The 19562-nt window shown below is 46.5% G+C and overlaps 1 protein-coding gene across 1 annotated transcript in view; it reads right to left on the bottom strand.

Moving 5' to 3' along the window:
- FAM171A1 (family with sequence similarity 171 member A1) overlaps positions 1-19562 on the bottom strand; it is a 151700-nt gene that overhangs the window by 46419 nt on the left and 85719 nt on the right. Inside the window, exons 2-4 of the mRNA XM_036281211.1 lie at positions 18546-18773; positions 8937-9029; positions 362-520 (exon numbers count right to left, since the gene is read on the bottom strand). Coding sequence (XP_036137104.1) covers positions 362-520; positions 8937-9029; positions 18546-18773 — 480 coding nt within the window. The remainder of the gene's footprint in view (positions 1-361; positions 521-8936; positions 9030-18545; positions 18774-19562) is intronic.

The raw sequence follows: 19562 nt of genomic DNA, 5'->3' as shown, positions 1-19562 counted from the left end.
TAAAAAAAATTAAATTAAAATTGTTTCTATCACCATTTATCCGCACCCCGCAATAAAAATACAATTTCAATTACAAAAACTTCTCTGAATTAAATATATTCATTCCACCAAAGGTGAGCTCAGAGAACGTACTTCAGGCAGTTGGTTCGAGCAGACAGGTTCAAGGAAATGGGCCGAAAACGCAGCTGTGCAGCGGTGCAGACTGAATTCCCAAAGCAGCAGTTTCAATACACTTGAACTTGGGGAGAGAGCTCCCTCCCCTTCCGCAACTTCAGTTCTCCCCTTTAGTGTGAACACTTCAAGCCACACACAAAGATTCAAACACAGAAGCCTGGTTGCAAAAAGAAGAGACTCAAATTACCTGTTCCGTTTCCATCTAATCCTCTCAAGTATGGAAAGCTGTCCACCTCGGAAGGGGAGCCGGCGGCAGTGAGGAAGGCCGTCAGGTCACTGTAGCTGGTGTTCTCTGGCAACCGCAGAGCTCGCCTCTGGAAGTGAATGCGGGGCTGTGGCCGGGCACCTGCAGGAATTAACCTTCCAGTTACATCCCCAAGGAGCAGTTTCTGTTTTTAGAAAATGCAAAAAGGAAGAAGTGCTTCTCTAAGGTTTCAGCAGGGCTTTCCCTGCTCCTAGCCCTCCCCACATCTCCTCCCATCCCCCATTCATGCAGGACACTGAGATGTGACAACACGCTATTATGGGGATAGAAATAATAACCCATTGTCACATTTGTTTCGACACAGGATGCTATTTAGAGTTTTTAACAAAAAGCTTTCCAAGTGCTATTTGTGAGCAGTCTTTTCACCACACAGCATTTGCCTGTGGATGGGGTAACATCTCAGGAAACAAAGTCCATGTAAGTGAAACAAGTAGATGACAATCTCTTTACAAAAACAAAGCAAGGAATACCCTTTGACATAGGTGCAAATGGGTAAAATCTGGTTGAGCTCCACAGACCCAATCGAAGCAGAGCCAGGGAACTGAATGTGCAGCCTGGACAAGAAATGCAAAAAAAGAGCCCAACAGTAATGAACCCTTTTCCTTCTGTGGAAGCTGCACCTTGGCATCCAGCCTCGCTGGTGGTGTGCACCCTCCTTGTGACAGAGCATGTTGCAGATTTTACAAAGAGGTCCTTGGAATAATGTGAAGTGATGCTCTTTTCACCAAACCCAGCTCTTCTGTGCAGAAGGACGGTCGCGGGTTGAGACGACAGACCAGACAGCTACCTTGTGACATCATCCATGGTTGGACTTCGCTCTAGATGTTTCCATTGTAAAACCTGAACCTGTTTTTACCTAGTGCTGTGGCTTGAAGGATCAACTAGCCTACGTCTCTCTTCCTACAGATGAGGCCATGGAAGCCCAATGCACTGACCACTCACACAGACCATGTACAACAGAGGTGGTCACAATGCTCCCCAAACTCCTAAAGATCACTGATTAGATGTCTCAGATGGCTGGTTCTCCACTCCATAAGATAGACCCAGCTTTAGGGCCCAAGGGGCTGGGTGCCCAAAGTCCTACCTAACTCTATCACCAATGAAATGAGGGGCGCATTTGCCAGTCCAGATCATCGGTGCACTTTCTTCAACCCTAAAACAAGCCCTTGGTCACGTACAAGCAGCCTTGCGTTACGTTTACTTGAATCTCTTCGGAGTCTGATTTCCTCTGACTTCACAGAATACTGCTGTCACGTCCTCGGTCTGCACCGAGTATCAAGGATTCATGCTTCGCACGGCTAGGAGCTGTCTGCTTCTCCTAAGCCCATCCCTCCGCTCCCACACGTGCTGTCTGCCTCCTCGGTCCTCCTCCCTGCTGCCCTCGGAGATGCAAAGTCAGAGTCAACCCTCCCTTTTTCATCTTCTCACCCCCAACCACCTAACAGTCATTGCTCCCCATATTTTTTTTCCATGATGGTGAAGTTTTTGAGACTTCGTTTCCCCTTCTCCACTGTTCCTGTCTAAAAGTGTTGCTGAAGCCTGGGCTTCACACAGCGGAGAGACAAAGGACTGACTAAGGTAAAGAGTGACGTGTTTCAAGTGTGACAGGACAATGAGGGGCTTGTCCTTGTGAGGGGTAAGGCAGAACACAGAGTCCAGGCTGGCTACCCCAGAAGAGGGCGGGACACGGGCGCCCTGCCAGGCCTAGACTGGCCCCTGTGCGATGGGCGGGTTGAGAGCTTCGTGAAGTCCCCTTGCTGGAAGGAACAGAAATCTCCTTACACTAACTAGACCAGAGAAAAGGGGTCACACTGAACCCAAGGATAACACCCCATCCCGGCCTTACGGGCATGGTCTAGGACCCGGAAACCACTGCTCCCCAGCTCTCAGGGGCCCCTGGGATCTCGTCCCAGCTCTGTGCCTGCCTGTCTCTCTCTCTCATACCTTCTCTTATTCTCTAACATGTCATGGATTTTAATGGGAGCTGTATCTCTCCCCTCCCCACACCTGTTCCCTCTCCCTGCCTGCTGCCTTCCTTCCCTTTTTGCTCAGGAGAAGTTGGTCCTGGGCCAGACATCTGGGTCTGTCTGCTGTGGCTGGGGGTGAGAGCACAGAGGGGCCATGCCAGGGCAGGTGACTGTAAGGGGATGTGGCTGGCCCAGCAGATTTGACACATGCTGTGACCAGCAAGACCTGGATACTTGTCTGCACCCACAGAGCACAGGCAAGACCTCTGCCTGGTGAAATGACCAAGGAAACATTTGAGGGTTGAGGCTTTTCTAAGCTGTGGTGTAAACAAAATTTAAAGATGATATGTGTCTTATGTCCTTAAGCCCATCTTCATGTATTAGAGCCGCTAAATTCCCCACCTTTCAGGAAGGGGTGTGCCTGGGTTGGGGTGGGAGGTGGAGAGTGGGCAGGACGTCTGTCAGTCTCCTCCGGAGGCCTCTCTCCCACATTCCGCACAGTGGCTGCTTCAAACTTCCTCTGTTCTCCAACTCAGGGCTCCAACCACCAGTCCCCAAGTGCTCAGACCCTCATCTACTGAAGATACTGAGGCCACCACGTCTACTCTCTGCACTTTAAAGTCTTTCTTCCTTCTCTCTGTCCTGCTTTCTTCCAAGTATCCTAACTTTTGCTTGTTTTATTGCAAGACTTGGCTCAACCATTTTTATTTTTGCCTTTTTATAATCCACTCTACAGGCTTTTCCTCCCTAACCAACAAATACACCCATTTCTTCTGCATCTAAAAAAAACAACAATAAAACATGACTTTAACTGCTATTCTCATAAGGAAATGCCTTCTCTCCTTCCGTCCAACCCTCAGTGATACGGCTTCCACCCCCAACACCCACGCCCCTGGCAATGCACTGATGGCTGTAGTCTGCAAACCCTATGACCACCTCTCAGCTTTCACCCTCGCTGCCCTCTTCACAATGGTCCACACTGCTCGCCGCCCCCGCCCAGGAACCCTCCGTCTTGGCATTCATGGTCCTGAACTCTGGTCTCTCCAGACTCAGCCTGCCTTCTCTTCTGCAGGTTCTGTTTCCCTCCTCCTACCTCCAATGAAGCAGTTCCTGCCACAGTTGCCTCTGCTGTTTCTGGGCTCTGTCCGTACCGACTCCCCTCCAGTGTCATGACCTCAGCCGTTCCTGTCCTCTCTGCCAAGCTGCGTGTCTGCATTTCCTCTGCCTTCCAGACACTGCAAGCTGGATACCCATCGAGCACTCTGAAATCATCATCTAGCCCTGGCTGGTTTGGCTCAGCAGTTAGAGCCTTGGTCTGCAGACCAAAGAGTCGTGGGTTCAATTCCAGTCAAAGGCATGTACCTGGGTTTTGGTTCAGTCTCCGGCCCTGGTCAGGGTTGTGAGGGAAGCAACCAGTCGATGTGTCTGTTTCACATCGATGTCTCTGTCTCCCTCTTCCTCTCTCTCTCTCCCTGTCCCACTCTGTTTGAAGATAAATGGAAAAAAATGTCCTCAGGTGAGGATTAAAAAAATAAATAAAATATTAAAACCGTCATCTACCTTCTCTTCCACCTCACACCACCCCATTTCCTCCCACCCCAGGTTTGACCCCAGGCTGTTACTATCACTTTCCCTCTCTGTTATTCTGCACACTGACTCAGGTGTCAAGATGGGTCAATCTTCCCTTAGCAACATTTCTAGCATCATCTTTTCTTCCCTTTCTGCCTCCACCCCACAATACCCTACATTACCCCTTGACTAAACTGGCCCCTTGCTTCAGACTTACCCCTTTTCATCTTCTCATACACTGACTTTTCTAAAATGCCGCTCTGATTACATCCTTCCCCTGCCCAGACACCTTCAGCGGGTCTGCACCACTCATCGACCGCGCGGCAATCAGAGACCAATTAGACCCAAACCTCTGCTCCCCCTGTCCCGAAAGCGAGAGCTGCAGTTCAGCGCTTTACATATCATTTGATGTGAGAAAAACTGAGGTTCAAGGAGGTTAAGTGACTTGCCCAAAGTTATTCTGTTTGTAAGAGCAGAAATGAATTCTTTTCATTCTAACTTCTGTATCCCGTCCTAAGAAACCACGCTGATCAGAAGAGAGGCCCCGCTTACTGGCAGTCGGCTCTCCGGCTCGGACAAGTGGGCCTGCACCGCTGCCTGCTTCGGAACCTGTGCCCATGCGCTTCTCCGCGTCTGAAGCTTCTTCCCACCTGTTTGCATATCCTGCACCTCATCCAAGAGGCATCTTAAATGCTCCCTTTTCTGTGTAGCCTTTCTTGATCCCACCCCAAGCTCTAAACTCTACTTGTATCTCTCTTACAGCACTGACTTTTCTGTGCCTTGTATTATGTTTATGTGCATATCTGCAAATCTCTCTGATCAGAGGCGCCATGAGAAGAGAACATAGTGGCGGAATCACTAGCTCTGTGTTTTGGTCTTTCTTTTGCCACCTTCTAGTTGAATGACTTTGGCCTTCAGGTTCTTTATCTTTATCATCACAACATGACTATTATGTGCTAGGTCAGCAAACATATGCGTGATGTCTAACGGTGCCTTCTGGTACATAACAGGTGCAGGATAAGCCATAACTTCCTATCTCTTCTCCACTTTTAGACTGAAGCTTCTCAATAGCAGGTACCCTGTGAAACCCACCACACTGTGTCCTGTATAGAGCTGGTACTCAACCAAGTTTACAGAACTGAATGTAAAGCTGACTTATACTGAGCAATTCACTATGTCCTAAAAGTGGTCTGTCTCAACTCTGACTAGGTCAGGGTTCCTCAATCTCAGCCCTATGAACATTTCGGACCAGGAAGTTCTTTATTGGGTGACAAGGGCCAACCTGTACATTTCAACATGTCCATCAGCAGAGCTGGCCTCTACCCATGTAATGCTGGTAGCAGCTCCCAAGTTAAGACAACCCAAAACATCACCAGACACTGCAAATGTCCCTGAGGACAAAACTGCTCCCGGCTCTCAACCACTGGGCAAGATACTGTGAGCGCCCTCACACTGATCCAAGTGGCACATATCAAGGTCTCCTCTGCAGCGGGCACAGGATGTGAAGAGGGAAGGACAAAGGCCCTGCTGCCTGGAACTCAAGAGTGAAGAAGACAGCCATGGAAACAGCTTAATTATCACAGTGTTTTCAATGCTAAAGTAAGAGGTCTCAAAAGTGCAGGAATAACTTCAAGAGAGCCACCCACTGTCCAGCAGAAAAGGAGTTCCGTAGGTGCTGCCTATGAATGGTACCCAAGACTGTGTGGGACAGCCAGTGGACGGCACCTCTCGAGGCAGGGCTGTGTGCCGGGAAGGCTGGGGACTTCTGTGCAAGCCAAGGGCAAGCGGCGCTGGCCGGGGCAGAGGACGAGGCTCCTGAAGGGCCTGCATGTCGCTGAAGAGTGCGGATGTGATGTGGCGGCCCTGTGTGTTTTTTTCCTTTATTGATTTTTTTTTTTTTTTTTTTTTTTGACAGAGAGGAAGAGAGAGGGAGAGAGATAGAAACATCGATGAGAACGAACATCGACTGGCCGCCTCCTACATGCCCCTCTTTGGGGATCAGGCCCACAACCTGGGTATGTGCCCTGACTGGGAATCAAACTGGCGACCTCTTGGTGCATGGTCAATGCTCAACCACTGAGTCACACCAGCCAGTCCGCCCTGTGGGTTCTAAGATGAAGATGATGCACTCCTTGCACTGCAGGTTGACATTTTAGTCGGGGAGGTGAGATATACTCCCAAAGGTGGCAGAAAGGGAAGTATGGTAATAAGATTGAGGGTTGGGAGAGAACCCGCTGGAGGGTTGTTTGAATCTACCCCTCTGGTTATTGATAAGGACATGAGGGACAGTAAGGGAGGGAGGGATGTGTGGGATCCAAGGAGGGGAGCCAGAGGGAGGAAGGACAGCAGCACCGGTCTGGCTCAGAGCAGCTCTGGGAAGACAGGCAGTTTGCGAGTTTCGCCTGAATGCCGCGACAGTGACCCGGTTCCAGGAATGCCCAGCCTGCCTCCCCCACCTGCTGCTCACTGGCTCCCTTTCCTTCCTCATACTTTCTATTCCTTTCTCATCTGGGCTCGTGGGTGGCCTGGCCTGGTCCCGGGCCCACTGCACCTCAGGACCTTCCAGCTGAGCGTTTCACCTCTTCTGAGTTCTTAGCTCAGTCCTGGTAAGAGAAAGAAGAGCTGCTGGCTCCAGCTTTTCTCTCCCAGCTGGTCCCAGCCCTGGCCCCACGACGGGTGGGTATAAGCCCCTTGGCAGCCAATGCTGAAGGGCAAGGCACCAGCATGACTCACATCTCCAGGGAGGACCTCCTAAACGAGATAAACGGGTGAGCATAGCTTGTCTGTATCAGAGATGTTAATTACAACTATTAGCCTCTTGCTACCGTTTCAGAGGAGCCAGCAAGAGACAAATCCTGTCTTAGTGAAGAACATGAGAAGGAAGTGTAAACATTCCCTCATTTCAAGAAAACCATTGTCTCTCTCTGCATCCCCCCAAATTCACTGCAGGATTATTTACAATAGCCAACACATGAAAACAACTTGAGTGTCCTTCAGTGGATGAGTGGATAAAGAATATGTGGTGTATACAAACAATGGAATATTCCTGAGTCATAAAAAGAAGGAAATCCTGCTATCTGTGACAACATGGACGGACCTTGAAGGCATTATGCTAAATAAAATAATGCAGACAGAGAGAGACAAATATTGTATGATGTCTGCCCTGGCCAGTTTGGTTCAGCGGTTAGTGTCGGCCTATGGACCAAAAAGTCGACGGTTCAATTCCCGGTCCAGTGCATACCTGGGTTGTGGGTTTGGTCCCTGGCTCCTGTCAGGGTTGTGTGGGAGGCAACCAACAGATGTGTCTCTCTCACATTGATGTTTCTCTCTCTCTCTTTCAACCTCTTTCCCTCCCTTCTACTCTCTCTGGAAAAAAAAAAATGTATGATGTCACTTATATGCAGAAATCTAAAAAAAACAAAACGCAGAGATACAGAGAACAGACTGGTGGTTGCCAGAGGCAGGGGGTGATAGTTGGACAAAATGGATGAAGGTGGTCAAAAGGTACAAACTACCAGTTATAAAATAAGTAAGTCCCAGGGATGTAATGTACAGCATGGTGACTATAGTTAATAACACTGTATTGTACATATGACAGTGGCTAAGAGAATAGATCTTAAACATTGTCATCGTAGAGAAAAGACATTAGTAACTATGTATGGTGACGGGTGTTAATTAGACTTACTGTGGTGATCATGTCACAACATATACATGTATTAAATCATTATACTGTACACTTGAAGCTAATACAAGGTTATAAGTCAATTATATCGTAATAAAAGTGGAAAAAGAAAAATCATTACTTTTTTAGCTGTGAAACAATAGTAGCAGAGCCAATCAAAGAAAACTGGAGGTACCACGGCAGGGGCCTGGGCCACAGTGCAGTTCTAATGTGAACGGAAGCTGAGGACTCTAGGTCCACTCTCTTGGGGGGAGAAAAAGATGGTAACTCATGGCTTTCACTGTTTTATCTCCCAAACTCCAGTTACACAGGCTGCTGGATGCATCTCTGCAAACCCCCCTTCTAAGAGCAAGGGCTATATGCTGACCTCGTGGCATGTTCTCACAGCCACTCCATGAAAAAGGAATGAATGAGGGCAGCTCACAGCACATGGCACAGGAACGTGCTTAGGTGAGGAATTATTAGTGTAAAGTGGTATGAAAACACAGAAGTAATGTAAATAAAAAACTAATCTGGTGAAGCATTAAAATCCAGGAAATAGCATGCTCAAGGCCCATGATTTGGGTGGAACCTCATCACAGAAATATGTTTGACACAAGCGTTATTCCCAGTCCCAACCCCAACACCAACAAAGGGAAAATCCCTCAAACTTTCTGTATGGGTCAGAGGTTAGAAGGGGTGATGTTATGTTTGTATACATTGCTGCACGTAACATGAATCAAACTAGAGAGGGAAAAGCCACACTCAAAGCTCATTAACTTTTTTCCTTTTTTTTTTGTTGGGGGGTTATCATGGTAAAAAACCTAGAACATTAAACTTACCACCTTAACTATTTATAGTTCAATCGTGTTAAGCGTATTTATATTGTTGTGCACCGGATCTCTAGAATCTTCTCATCCTGCAAAACTGAAACTCTATATGCTCAAACGCTTAAAATCCTTTTAAGAGTGACCCTGTCCACCGGTCAATGAGGGTCCTGGCTCTGACCTCACGAGGTGAAAATTCTTTCCCTTAGAGAGGAGAGGTGTGGTCTGGACAGAGTGCTGGACCCCTTCTTTTCCCTCAACACTTAGCAGCTGGGCCTACAAGAAACAAGATCATAGCCAACAAACAGCTTAACCAAAATTCAAATGTGTTGTGCACTGATAGGGACAACAGGTGGTGTGTCCCAGCTTTGGATAAATTCACCGCCATCACTACCTGACAATAAGCCATCCCTCACATTTTAGTAGTCAGCCCAAAAGTTACTGTCAGTTCTCTTGTTAAATAGTCAACATACCTTGGAATCCTGAGACTATTTGGACAACATCTTCATAAACCATTAGCGTGGCAGACCGTTCCGGAAGCAGGCCAAGGCTCAGGGAAGAGAACACTGCAGAAACAAAATGGATGTAAGGGAATTCTGACATTTAAATGAAAATGCCCACTCTAATTTTTGTATTCTCTGATTTCAAATCAATCAGCAATACTGATTTTTTTGTACTGTGACATAAATATATTTTTGGTCTCTGCCTTTGGTTCCTGCCATCGAGCTCTTAAATGCCTTGTAATTTCCTGAGTGATGGGGGTGATAGGAGCATCTTTTGTTTCAATGAGATGACTCAGGGTGGGCTCCTGGATTGGGGCTAGTAGCCAGAAAGATCAAGCCATGGTTAGAAGCCTGGAACTTTCAGCCCCACTCCCCATCCTCTGGGAAAAGGAGAGGGGCTGGAGACTGACTTAATGATTGATCACACATGATGAAGCCTCCATGAAAATCCCAAAAGTATGGGGTTTGGGAGCTCCTGGGCTGATGAATACATTTACATGCCAGGACGAAGATGCACCCCAACTTCACAGGGAGAGAAGCTCCTGTGCTCAGAACCCTTTCAGATCTCACCCCACATCCTTCTTCGTCTGTTTCCCCTGTATTCTTCACTATATCCTTTATAATAAACTGGCAAAGGTAAGTTAAACGTTTCCCGAGTTCTGTGATCCATTATAGGAAATTATGAAACCTGAGGGGGTATCATGGAAAACCCTGATTTTAGCCGGTCAGTAAGAAGTACAGGAGGGAACCTGGGACTTATGTCTGAAGTGGGGCAGGCTCGCGGGACTTCACCCCAAACCTGTGAGGTGTGCACTAACTCCGGGTAGTAAATGTCAGAACTGAAGCGAATTGTAGGACATCCCGACGGTGTCCAGAGAGTTGGGGAATTGATTGGTTTGAGGAAAACAACCCATTCATTTGGTGTCAGAAGTGTGAGAGAAAGGAAACAGTTTTCCTTTAAGTGTGATTAGCAAGCCTTTCACCATGTCACAGGAGTACAATCGCTCCTATAACCACGCTTTACCCTACAATCGTCAACTACTGCTAATTCACTAAAAGCTTTCAGTAAAGCATCTGAACCTCTTCACAGAGGGACACATAAAAAGTTACAATGTGCACACTACCCAAATGTAAATGATATAACATTAGATATTAACATTAAGAAAGCCTTCACAAATATGTGCTTAGGCTCGTGTGTGCCCCACAGTAAAAGAATATCCTCCTATTCTGGGAATTAATAATATGACAGAACTTGTGCTATTTTATTTTTTGATCACCTGTTATTTTTATCACTATTGTTGAAAGTATTACAGATGTCCCCCCCTTTTTCCTCATTGACCCCCTCCTCCTCACTCCCACCCCACTCTGCTTTCCCCACACTATTGTCTGTGCCCACTGGTTATACATATATGCATATAAGTTCTTTGGTTTATCTCTCTGCCCCCCTCCAGCCCCCTTCCCTCTGAGGTTTGTCAGTCTGTTCCCTACTTCCATGTCTCTGGATCTATTTTGATTGTCAGCTTATTTTAGAACTTGTGCTATTTTAAAACTAAGTATCTCCTGACTTCTAACGAAAAGATTCACAAAGCCTACGAGTTTCTGGGTAAACATTAATTTAAGAGGAAACAAATGAGTGTATTATGCAATTACAATAATCACTAACATTACTGAACCCTTCCTACCACGTCAGGTATTATTCTAAATGCTTTAATTTTGGTAAGTTATTTAAATCTCCAAACACCTCTATGCAATAGGTGTTATTAACATACCCATTTGACAAGTAAGGAAACAGGTTTATAGATAAGGAATCAACTTGTCCAAGATCCTGCAGCTGGTAAATACTGGGGCTGGGATTTGAACTCTGAAGTCTGTTCTCAACCACCCTGCTCCAAGAACTCATATTTGAAGTCCAAGTCTCTAAGATTAAAGAGGAGGAAAGAGAGGCCATGAGAAAGCTAAGATGACACCATGTGCTCTGAAAAACAGCCTAGTAGTTCCTCAAAAATATTAAACACAGAGTTACCATGTGAGCCAGCAATTCCACTCCTAGGTATATACTCAAGGGAACTGAGAATGTATGTCCCCACAAAAACCTGTACATAAATGCCCACAGCAGCATTAGCCATAACAACCCAGAAGTGGAAAAAACCCAACACCCATAAACAGATGAAAAGAAAAACAAAATGTGGTCTATCCACATACGGAATATTGTTTATTCATAAAAAGAAATAAAGTACTGGTTCAGACTACAATAAGAATGGACCTTGAAAACATTATTCGAAGTGAATGAAGCCAGACACCAAAGACCACATATTATAGGATTCCATTTATCCGCAATGTCCACAGTGATGGAGGATTAGCGGTCGCCAGGACTGGAGGAAGTGAGAAATAGCAAGCCGATGCTAATGGGTATGGGTATTTTTGAGAGTGAAGAAATATTCTGGTATCAGACAGTGGTGATGGTTTATAATCTTGTGAACTGCACACTTCAAAATGGTGAAGTTTATGGTATATGAATTATATTACAAATACAAAATAAAAAAAAGAATCCTGGATAAAAGGTGAAGAAATTAGCCAAAAAAATTAATGCACAGCCATAGACACAGACAGCAGTGCGGTCAAGGGCAGGGTGGGGGTGGGGGGATGGTAATGGGGGCAGGCAAAGGAGGGCAAATTGGGAGACATCTGTAATAGTCTAAACAGTAAAAAAAGGATCCACCTCAGGGCTTCAAAGTTGGAAGAAAAATCCACACTGGGTTGGGAGAGGGAGGATCAGATAATGCCTGTGAGCCAGGGCTAATGGGAGGAACCCTAACTGGAACAGATCTCAAAAAACCACTTCAAAGTTAAGTTTAACCTTCCTTAACAATGACCCTTCACCCAGTGGGGCAGTGGACCTACTGGCCACAGAGAAAGGGCCAGATGGTTCTGCCTGGAGGAAACCACGGACCTCACAGTTCTCCAGGCGCCTGGGCCCTGCCTGCTCCTTCTGAGTCCAGAGCTCCGTGCCAACCGGGGCAGGGACTCTGCTGAGCTTGGAAACCACCTGTGATCAGTCTCTCAGAGGTGTGTGACCAGCACGGGGGGGTTTAAAACATTCTAATCTAAACATGTGGTACTTCCATACAGGAGGCATGTGCTCTAGTGAACTGTTTCTCAAACCTTATTTTGCATAGGAGAAAAAATGACTTCTCGTCATGAGTGTGCTTGTGGTGGCAGAGGCACCAGCAGGAGCTTCCTGAAACAGGAGGGAAGGGACTGGGGACCCCAAATGGACCGAGTGCCCCAGTGCAAGAAAGGAGGTGGAGAGGTGCCCAGATCTGCGGGTAGTTGGTATTTTACCCACCACAGAGGAGATGCTGACTGACGTCTGGAGGTTCTGGTCACACTAAGTAGATGTGGGTAATTTTTTTTTTTTTTATTTTTTTTATTTTTTTGTTACAGATGTTTCTCCTTTTTTACCTCACTGGCACCCCCCTCCCCACCCCACCCTGACCCCGTCCCCGGCTTAGTTGTCCATGTCCATTGGTCATGCATACATGCATATAAATTCTGTGGTTTATCTCTTCCCACCCCCCCACCCCCTCTTCTGAGGGATGTCAGTCTGTGCCCTACTTCCATGTTTCTGGGTCTACCGTATTCCTTAGATTGTTATGTTCATTATATTCTGTATGTAAGTGAGATCATGTGGTATTTGTCTTTTTCTGCTTGGCTTCTTTCACTTAGGATAATACTTTCCAGGTCCCTCCATGTCGTCTCAAAGGATAAGAGATCTTTCTTTCTTACAGCTGCATAGTACTCCATTGTGTATATGTACCACTGCTTTCTTATCCATTCGTCTACTGATGGACACTTGGGCTGTTTCCAGATCTTAGCTATTGTAAATAGTGCTGCTATGAACATGGGGGTACATATATTCATTCTGATTGGTGTTTCAGGCTTCTTAGGGAATATTCCTAGAAGCAGGATCACTGGGTCAAATGGAAGTTCAATTTTTACTTTTTTGAGGTAGCACCATAGTGTTTTCCATAGTGGCTGCACCAGTCTGCATTCCCACCAGCAGTGTACCAGAGTCTCCTTTTCTTGACACCCTTGCTAACACTTGTTGTTTGATGATTTGTTGATGGCGGCCATTCTGACAGGTGTGAGGTGATACCTCATTGTTGTGGTAATTTTTGATAAGCAGAGAGAAAGTAACATCTACCTCTACCTGGGAGAGGCAGGGAGACTTCATGCAGCAGTAAAAAGCCACACCTTGTCAAGAGAACAATCGTAGACAAACACAGATTCCTGCAGAGAATAACAAACTGATCAGGGTGACTGGACCATGACATTGTAAGGGAGATGCGGCAGGGGAGGAGGGCCCGTGTGTTGTAGTTAGTGTGAATGTTATCCTGAGGACAGCAGAGGACTTCAGGCAGATGTGTAACACTACACACACACACACACACACACACACACTAATGCTCAGTAAAATAGAGGGTGGTTTGAAGAGGCCGACTGAGCTAGCCAGAGGCCTCTGCAATAGGCCTGGGCCACTGCAGAAGGTCCACTGGACAATAAATATGGAGATGAAAATAATTAAGATGTGCAATTATAGCCCTTAGTGGATGGGTTACATTTTATATAGCTAAATTTGTTTTACTGTTTGCCAAGGTGGGTCCCCTCTCCCCAATCTATACCTCCTTCCTTGAAAGAGAAAAAAAAAAAAATCCTTCAGGGACTAGTCAAGGGTGAAAACAGAAATTCATTCCAAACTTTTTAAAGTATGCTTATTCAAACAAAACCATGTGTGCACATGGTAAGAAAGATTTTTTTTTTTAGTTTCAAATTTTTAACAGATAGGGGTGGGTAAAAGTAGGTTTACAGTTGTGAGTACACAAAACAGAGTTCATTCTTGTATTACTTATTAATTAATTATTGTATTATTTCTTCTTCTTTTTGCTATCATTTAATATTATTACTTATAATTTATCTGTTAGGTAATGATGGCTGGTGATTTCATCTACTTTTGCCCACCCCTGTATTTTAGAAGAGGCTCCCAACTTTTCTCTGTTCCTTGCCCATTGTCTGCAATAACAGAAGCGCTAGTGTGGGCCTCCAAAATGACGCATGGCAACAATAAATAGTCTGCTCTGCTTTTCACAACAGACCAGTCTACATTTTGGCCACGTTTTCTGTTAGGGTCTAGTTTAGAGGATCTTTCCTGTGTTGACAAGGCAACCAGAGAAAAATAATCAAGGACATGGGAAGGTCCTTGGAAATCATTCAGTCTTATTAATTTAGGTTAGAAATGAGAAATGCAGGCTCAGAAAGCCATGACAGGCCCACATGTGTGGAGTCAGCTGGGGGCGGCAGGCGAGAACCCAGGTGTCCTCATGCCTAGTCCCAAACTCTTTGAGTTACACTACACTGTTCCCATTATTTGACTCATTTAAGAAAATGGACATTAGAGGAATGACTTCTTTCTCTCAAAATATCATGTTAACCAAGTCAAATGAATACAATTACAGTTGATGCTCATCATTTGTGGATTCTGTATCAGTGAATGTGCCAACTCACTAACATTTATTTGTAATCTCCAAATCAATACTCAGGATGCATTCTATGCGCACGTACAGAGGGGTTCAAGATCTAGGTGCTCAAACACGGCGACACGCTGCTTTCTTGTTTTAGCTCTATGCTGACAGTGTCCTTTTTTGTGATCTATTGAGGGCCACATTTTTTTGCCATCTTGTGCTTTTTATTGGCGACTTCACTGTTCAAAACAGCCCCAGAGTGTAGTGCTGAGGAACTGTCTAGGGTTCCTAAGGGCAGGAAGACCGTGATGGGCCTTACGAAGAAAACACACATTAGACCAGCTTTGCTCCGGTATCAGTTGCAGTGCTTGATGTACTGGTCAGTTGATGGAAACGCTGTGATAAGAGGCGCACGGGCCCCTGACCCTGCATTTCCCCCAGGAGCAGTGCTCACTTCGCAGAATCTCCCTAATGAGAATGAGGAGAACAGACTGCGCTTTGTGCTGCTGCTCTCCCAGCAGAGGACGAGTGTGGCGTCCGGATACTGTTTCAGTTTCTCTGGGTAGTTTCCACTCTGGAAAGTGGGGGAGGTCCCACATTTTCTTTAGATATAACCTACCACAGCTCCCCTTTCCTTCTTTGTTGGCCTTGTCAGGGTTCTGTCCCAGGGCCACTCCTTGCCACTCTTCAGGTGCGCTTAGGCTTTTGATTCTCACCACAAGACTGCAAAGAACCCCAAACTATACCTCTACCTCCAAACCCCTTGAGCTCCAAACTCATTTCAAACTAAAGGCTGGACACATCTGGCATTGCAGGGATGGCTCCAGTCCAACCTTCACGGAGCTAAGTTCAACATCAACTACGACCCCTGCACGTATCCTTTCCTCCCTTCTCCTCCACCTGCTCTCCAGTGGCACCTCCATCTACCTTGCCTGCACCCCAAGCTTGGAAAGAGGGGTGCACACAGGAAGGACGAAGGGGACTTCTTTTTTTTTTTTTTAGCCTCACCCGAGGACATTTTTCCATTTTTTGTTCAGATAGAGTGGGAGGGAGAGGGAGAGAGAGAGAGAAACATCAACATGAAAGGGACACATCAAGTGGCTGCCACCCGCATGACCCAACCAGGGTCGGGGACAAACCGCTACCGAGGTACATGCCCTTAGCGGGAACCAAACCCGAGTCTCTGTGGACCGCAAGCCAATGCTCTAACCGCTGGGCCAGAGTGGCCAGGGCGGAAGGGGACTTCTTTTAACTTACAGCACCAATTCAGTCAACTTTGGGGAACCACACAGTGTGGCAAGTCTCCCAACCCCATCACCCGTCTGTTCCATCTGCTCTGTCACCAGCCAGAAACCCAAGTCAACTTACAACATTTATTCTAATCCGTCCTCTTGCTTACCTCTCCCCCATCCATTCCTCAAGGCTTTCTGGATTTTGACTGCTAAATATTTCTCAGATTTATCCCTTCCCCCTTTTTTTGGTTAATCCTCACTGGAGGATATTTTTTTCATGCTTTTTAGAGAGAGTGGAAGGAGGGAGGGAGACAGAGAGAGAGGGAGAAACATTGATGCAAGAGAGACACATGGACTGGTTGCCTCCTGCACATGCCCCAACCAGGGAGGGGAGCTGTCAAACCCGAAGCTCAGGTACATGTCCCTGACTGGGAATCAAATCTGAGACCCTTTGGTGCACCACCTGATGCTCTAACCACTGAACCACACCGGCTAGGGGTATCTCCTTTTTTTCTAAAATTTCCCTAAATGACCTCCTCAGTTGTATCTGTATCACTTTCCATTGCTCACAAAAGAGTGGTCTAAACCTTTAGTGAAAAGTTTTATCCATAAGTAGGGGAGGGGTTGCTTGTTAAAAAGCAAATTCCTGGGTTAACCTCCCCAACTGAATGATTGAGTCCTGTGTTTTTACAAGTACCTGCTGGTGCTAATAGCTATACATCCTCAAGACTCAGCTCCCCTCTGACCCCTCCTGGAAGACTTCATTCCCTCACCCAGGCTGATTAACAGTCTCCCTAGCACCCCTATGTACATATACATACAAATCTGTCAACATTTACCTCCTTAGGTGGAAATGGCTTCTGTGGCTGACTTCACAACTGAATTATAAACTTCCTAGGGGCAAGTTCTGTGTTTCTCTCTCTCTCTTCTCAATGCCCAGGGCAGTGCCTGGCCCTTAGTAGATACTTAATGATGTAATGATGTAAGATACTAATGATGTACTAAGATGAACTACAGAGAACTTTGTGAATAAGGGTAAACACCAGAGCTTTAAAAGCCAGGAAAAGCCACACTTTGCTCCCGTGGCCCCAGAGGCAGCAAGGACCTCGAAGGACTGTGCCCAGTGTTCTGGGCACGGAGATGAGCACTGACATGGGTGTCTGCCAGATGCTGTGCTAGGTGTCGTGTATTTACGGAACACCTCCTCAGTTTCAGGCACTGTACGCTAGCATATGTATGTTCAGTACTTTTTAATCAGAATGACTCTGTGAGGTGGCATTAGCTCCACTTTTCCAGAGATTGGCATGGAAGCTAGAGGGGCTCAAGCACAGACTTGGAGCCAGCACCCAGGTCAGTTGGTGTCCAAAAGCTACGCTCCCCGGTAGCATCTCTACCAGCCATCAGCCCATCCTTGTTGCTCACCTAATGGTGCAAACATATGACGTGGTCCATGCACTAGATGGAGCCTTAGGTGAGGGGACAGGAGAGAACTAACTGCTGTTCCCCAGCTGCCCCATCCCAAGCTGAATCAGTGTTAGGTACCATTGGCACCCTCTGTGATGGAGGGACTGCTATGAAGTGGTGAATGGTAGAGTGATACTGTGATTTAAAATAAGAAATCATGTATTTGATCTTGGTCTCCATTCTGAGCAGAGAGCTCCTAAAACCCTTGGAATTTCCTAAGTGATGAGAGCTATAAAGATGTCTTTTGTTATTCATAATAAGCCCCTTTCAACCAAGCTGGAGTTTATGTTAATATAGTGATTTTCAGAAAGCCCCTAAATAACTTGGGGATGGGAGCTGGTTGCCAGGGAAACTGACCACATAGGAGAGGTTGGAACTCTCAGCCCCACCCCCTGACCTCCCGGGAAAGTAGAGGGGCGGGAGGTTGAGTCAATCACCTACAGCCAAAGATTTTATCAATCATGTCCAAGTACTAAGGCCTCCATAAACATCAAAAAGGACAGGCTTGGAGAGCTTCTGGGGAACGTGTGGAGGAACTGGGAGGGCTGCACACCTGGAGAGCATAAAAGTTCTATTCTCCTGCCCACACACCTTGCCCAGTGCCTCTCTTCAAGAGCACTGTTTCTTTAGTAGCCTTCATAATAAACCAGTAATCCAATAAGTAAACTGTTTCCCTGAGTTCTGTGAGTCATTTAGCGAATTAGTCAACCTCCAAGGAAAAGGCAGTGGGAACCTGTGATCTACAGCCAGTCAGTCATAAGCACAGGTGACAACCTGAACGTTTGATTGGCATCTGAACTGGTGTGTGTGGGAGGGGCAGTCTCTCTGGGTAGATAGTGTCAGAACTGAGTTCAATTGTAGGACACCCACCTGGTATCTGAGAACCTGAGAAGTGCTTGATGTGTGGAAAGAAACCCACATGTTTGGGATCAGAAATGCCCGAAGTGGAGGACTGAGAGACCGGAAGCACACAGAAGTCCTTCCCTTAGCAGGGAAGAAGGGGAAGAGAAAGACCATCTCCCCATGACGCCCCTCATCTTTGGCCCAGGAAGCAGAGCGAGGAAGCCCCATTCAGAGTACTCCCCTGCACCCGGCTAGCTGTACTCGTAAGGTACAGAATGGACCGCTGCAGCAGTGAGCAGACTCAAAGGCTCTGACTCCAGCAAACGTATTAAAAAGGTGGAGCCCAACCACCTTCATACCTGATCCCACTTTTCTTCCCATAAAGAGCCCCAGAAGGTAAAGCAGAGACTAAGCAATTATTTTCCTGACCGTCTGACTTCCACTTTCAAACTCATTTCTGTGCCTGACCTGTCACTAGCATGACCATGAGCTGTTTGAGAGAAAGGCTGCGAGCACCTTACCGGGTAACCGGATTGGCTTCCACGGGGCAGAGTTTGGCACATAGGCGTGCTTCGAGGCAGTGACGATCAGCTGACTGCCCAGCTTATACTGGAACCTGATGAAGGCGACGCCATCTGTCCCGGAGGTGCCAGAGGCAAGGGAGACCTGGTTGGTGAAAATCTCAATGAGCGCATCCGGGACAGGCTGATGGGTGCTGGCGTCACTGATGTGGACCTTCAGTGTAACCTCTGGAAGAGAAAAAGCAACACAGAACAGCGGCTGTTAACTGTCACTTCAACAGCGATTCTTCCTTCCAAGCTATAGGAGGTGGAAAGCGTGATATGGTAAGAAAATCGAGATCTATATCCAAAATACGAATCATTTTAACTGGGGAAATTTTTCTTCTTAGAGAAATTTTTACTTTACATGGTTTCCTATTTTGTTCAAAACCACTGACCTTCACAAACTTTCTCTTCACTCCTTCCTGCTCACACCAACTAATAACTGAGATAAAAATTCTATCCCTTTAGGACATTGTGCAGCAAACACAATACTCTTCCATCCTTCCCAGCATCGCCTGCCAACGTGGCCTGAGCAGGCTCAAGCTGCTGCAGGAGGCCTCCAAAGTCTGCAGCCATCTTTCCCAAGGCCCCAGGGAACACGGATAGGAGCGAACCAGGATCCCTGTGCTGGGAGTCATGAAGACCAGACCCAAATGTAATTCAAAATATCATTAAAAGGGAGAACCAAGAGAGGGAGGAAAGAAGGTTTGAAGGAAATAGAGAAGTACATATTTGTAAAGATAAAGTTGAATCAGTAATATTGGCAAGAAAAAAATGACGAATGTGCGAAATAGACAGATCCAAGTTAATGTTAACATATTAAAATGCAAGGGATCATTTTCACTTGGTCATGCAAGAGATATTTACTGAGCTGCTACTCTATGCCTTGAATTGTGAGTAACTGTGCAAACTACAGCGGTGAAGAAAAGTGAGTACACAGCCCAGTGCTGTGTCTGGGGGACATCTGTGCAGGCA

Source organism: Molossus molossus, unplaced genomic scaffold (genome assembly GCF_014108415.1).
Source record: "Molossus molossus isolate mMolMol1 unplaced genomic scaffold, mMolMol1.p scaffold_m16_p_32, whole genome shotgun sequence".
NCBI classification, from domain to species: domain Eukaryota; kingdom Metazoa; phylum Chordata; class Mammalia; order Chiroptera; family Molossidae; genus Molossus; species Molossus molossus.
The sequence above is the reverse complement of the archived record's forward strand: the minus strand, read 5'-3'. Positions and strand labels throughout refer to the sequence as shown.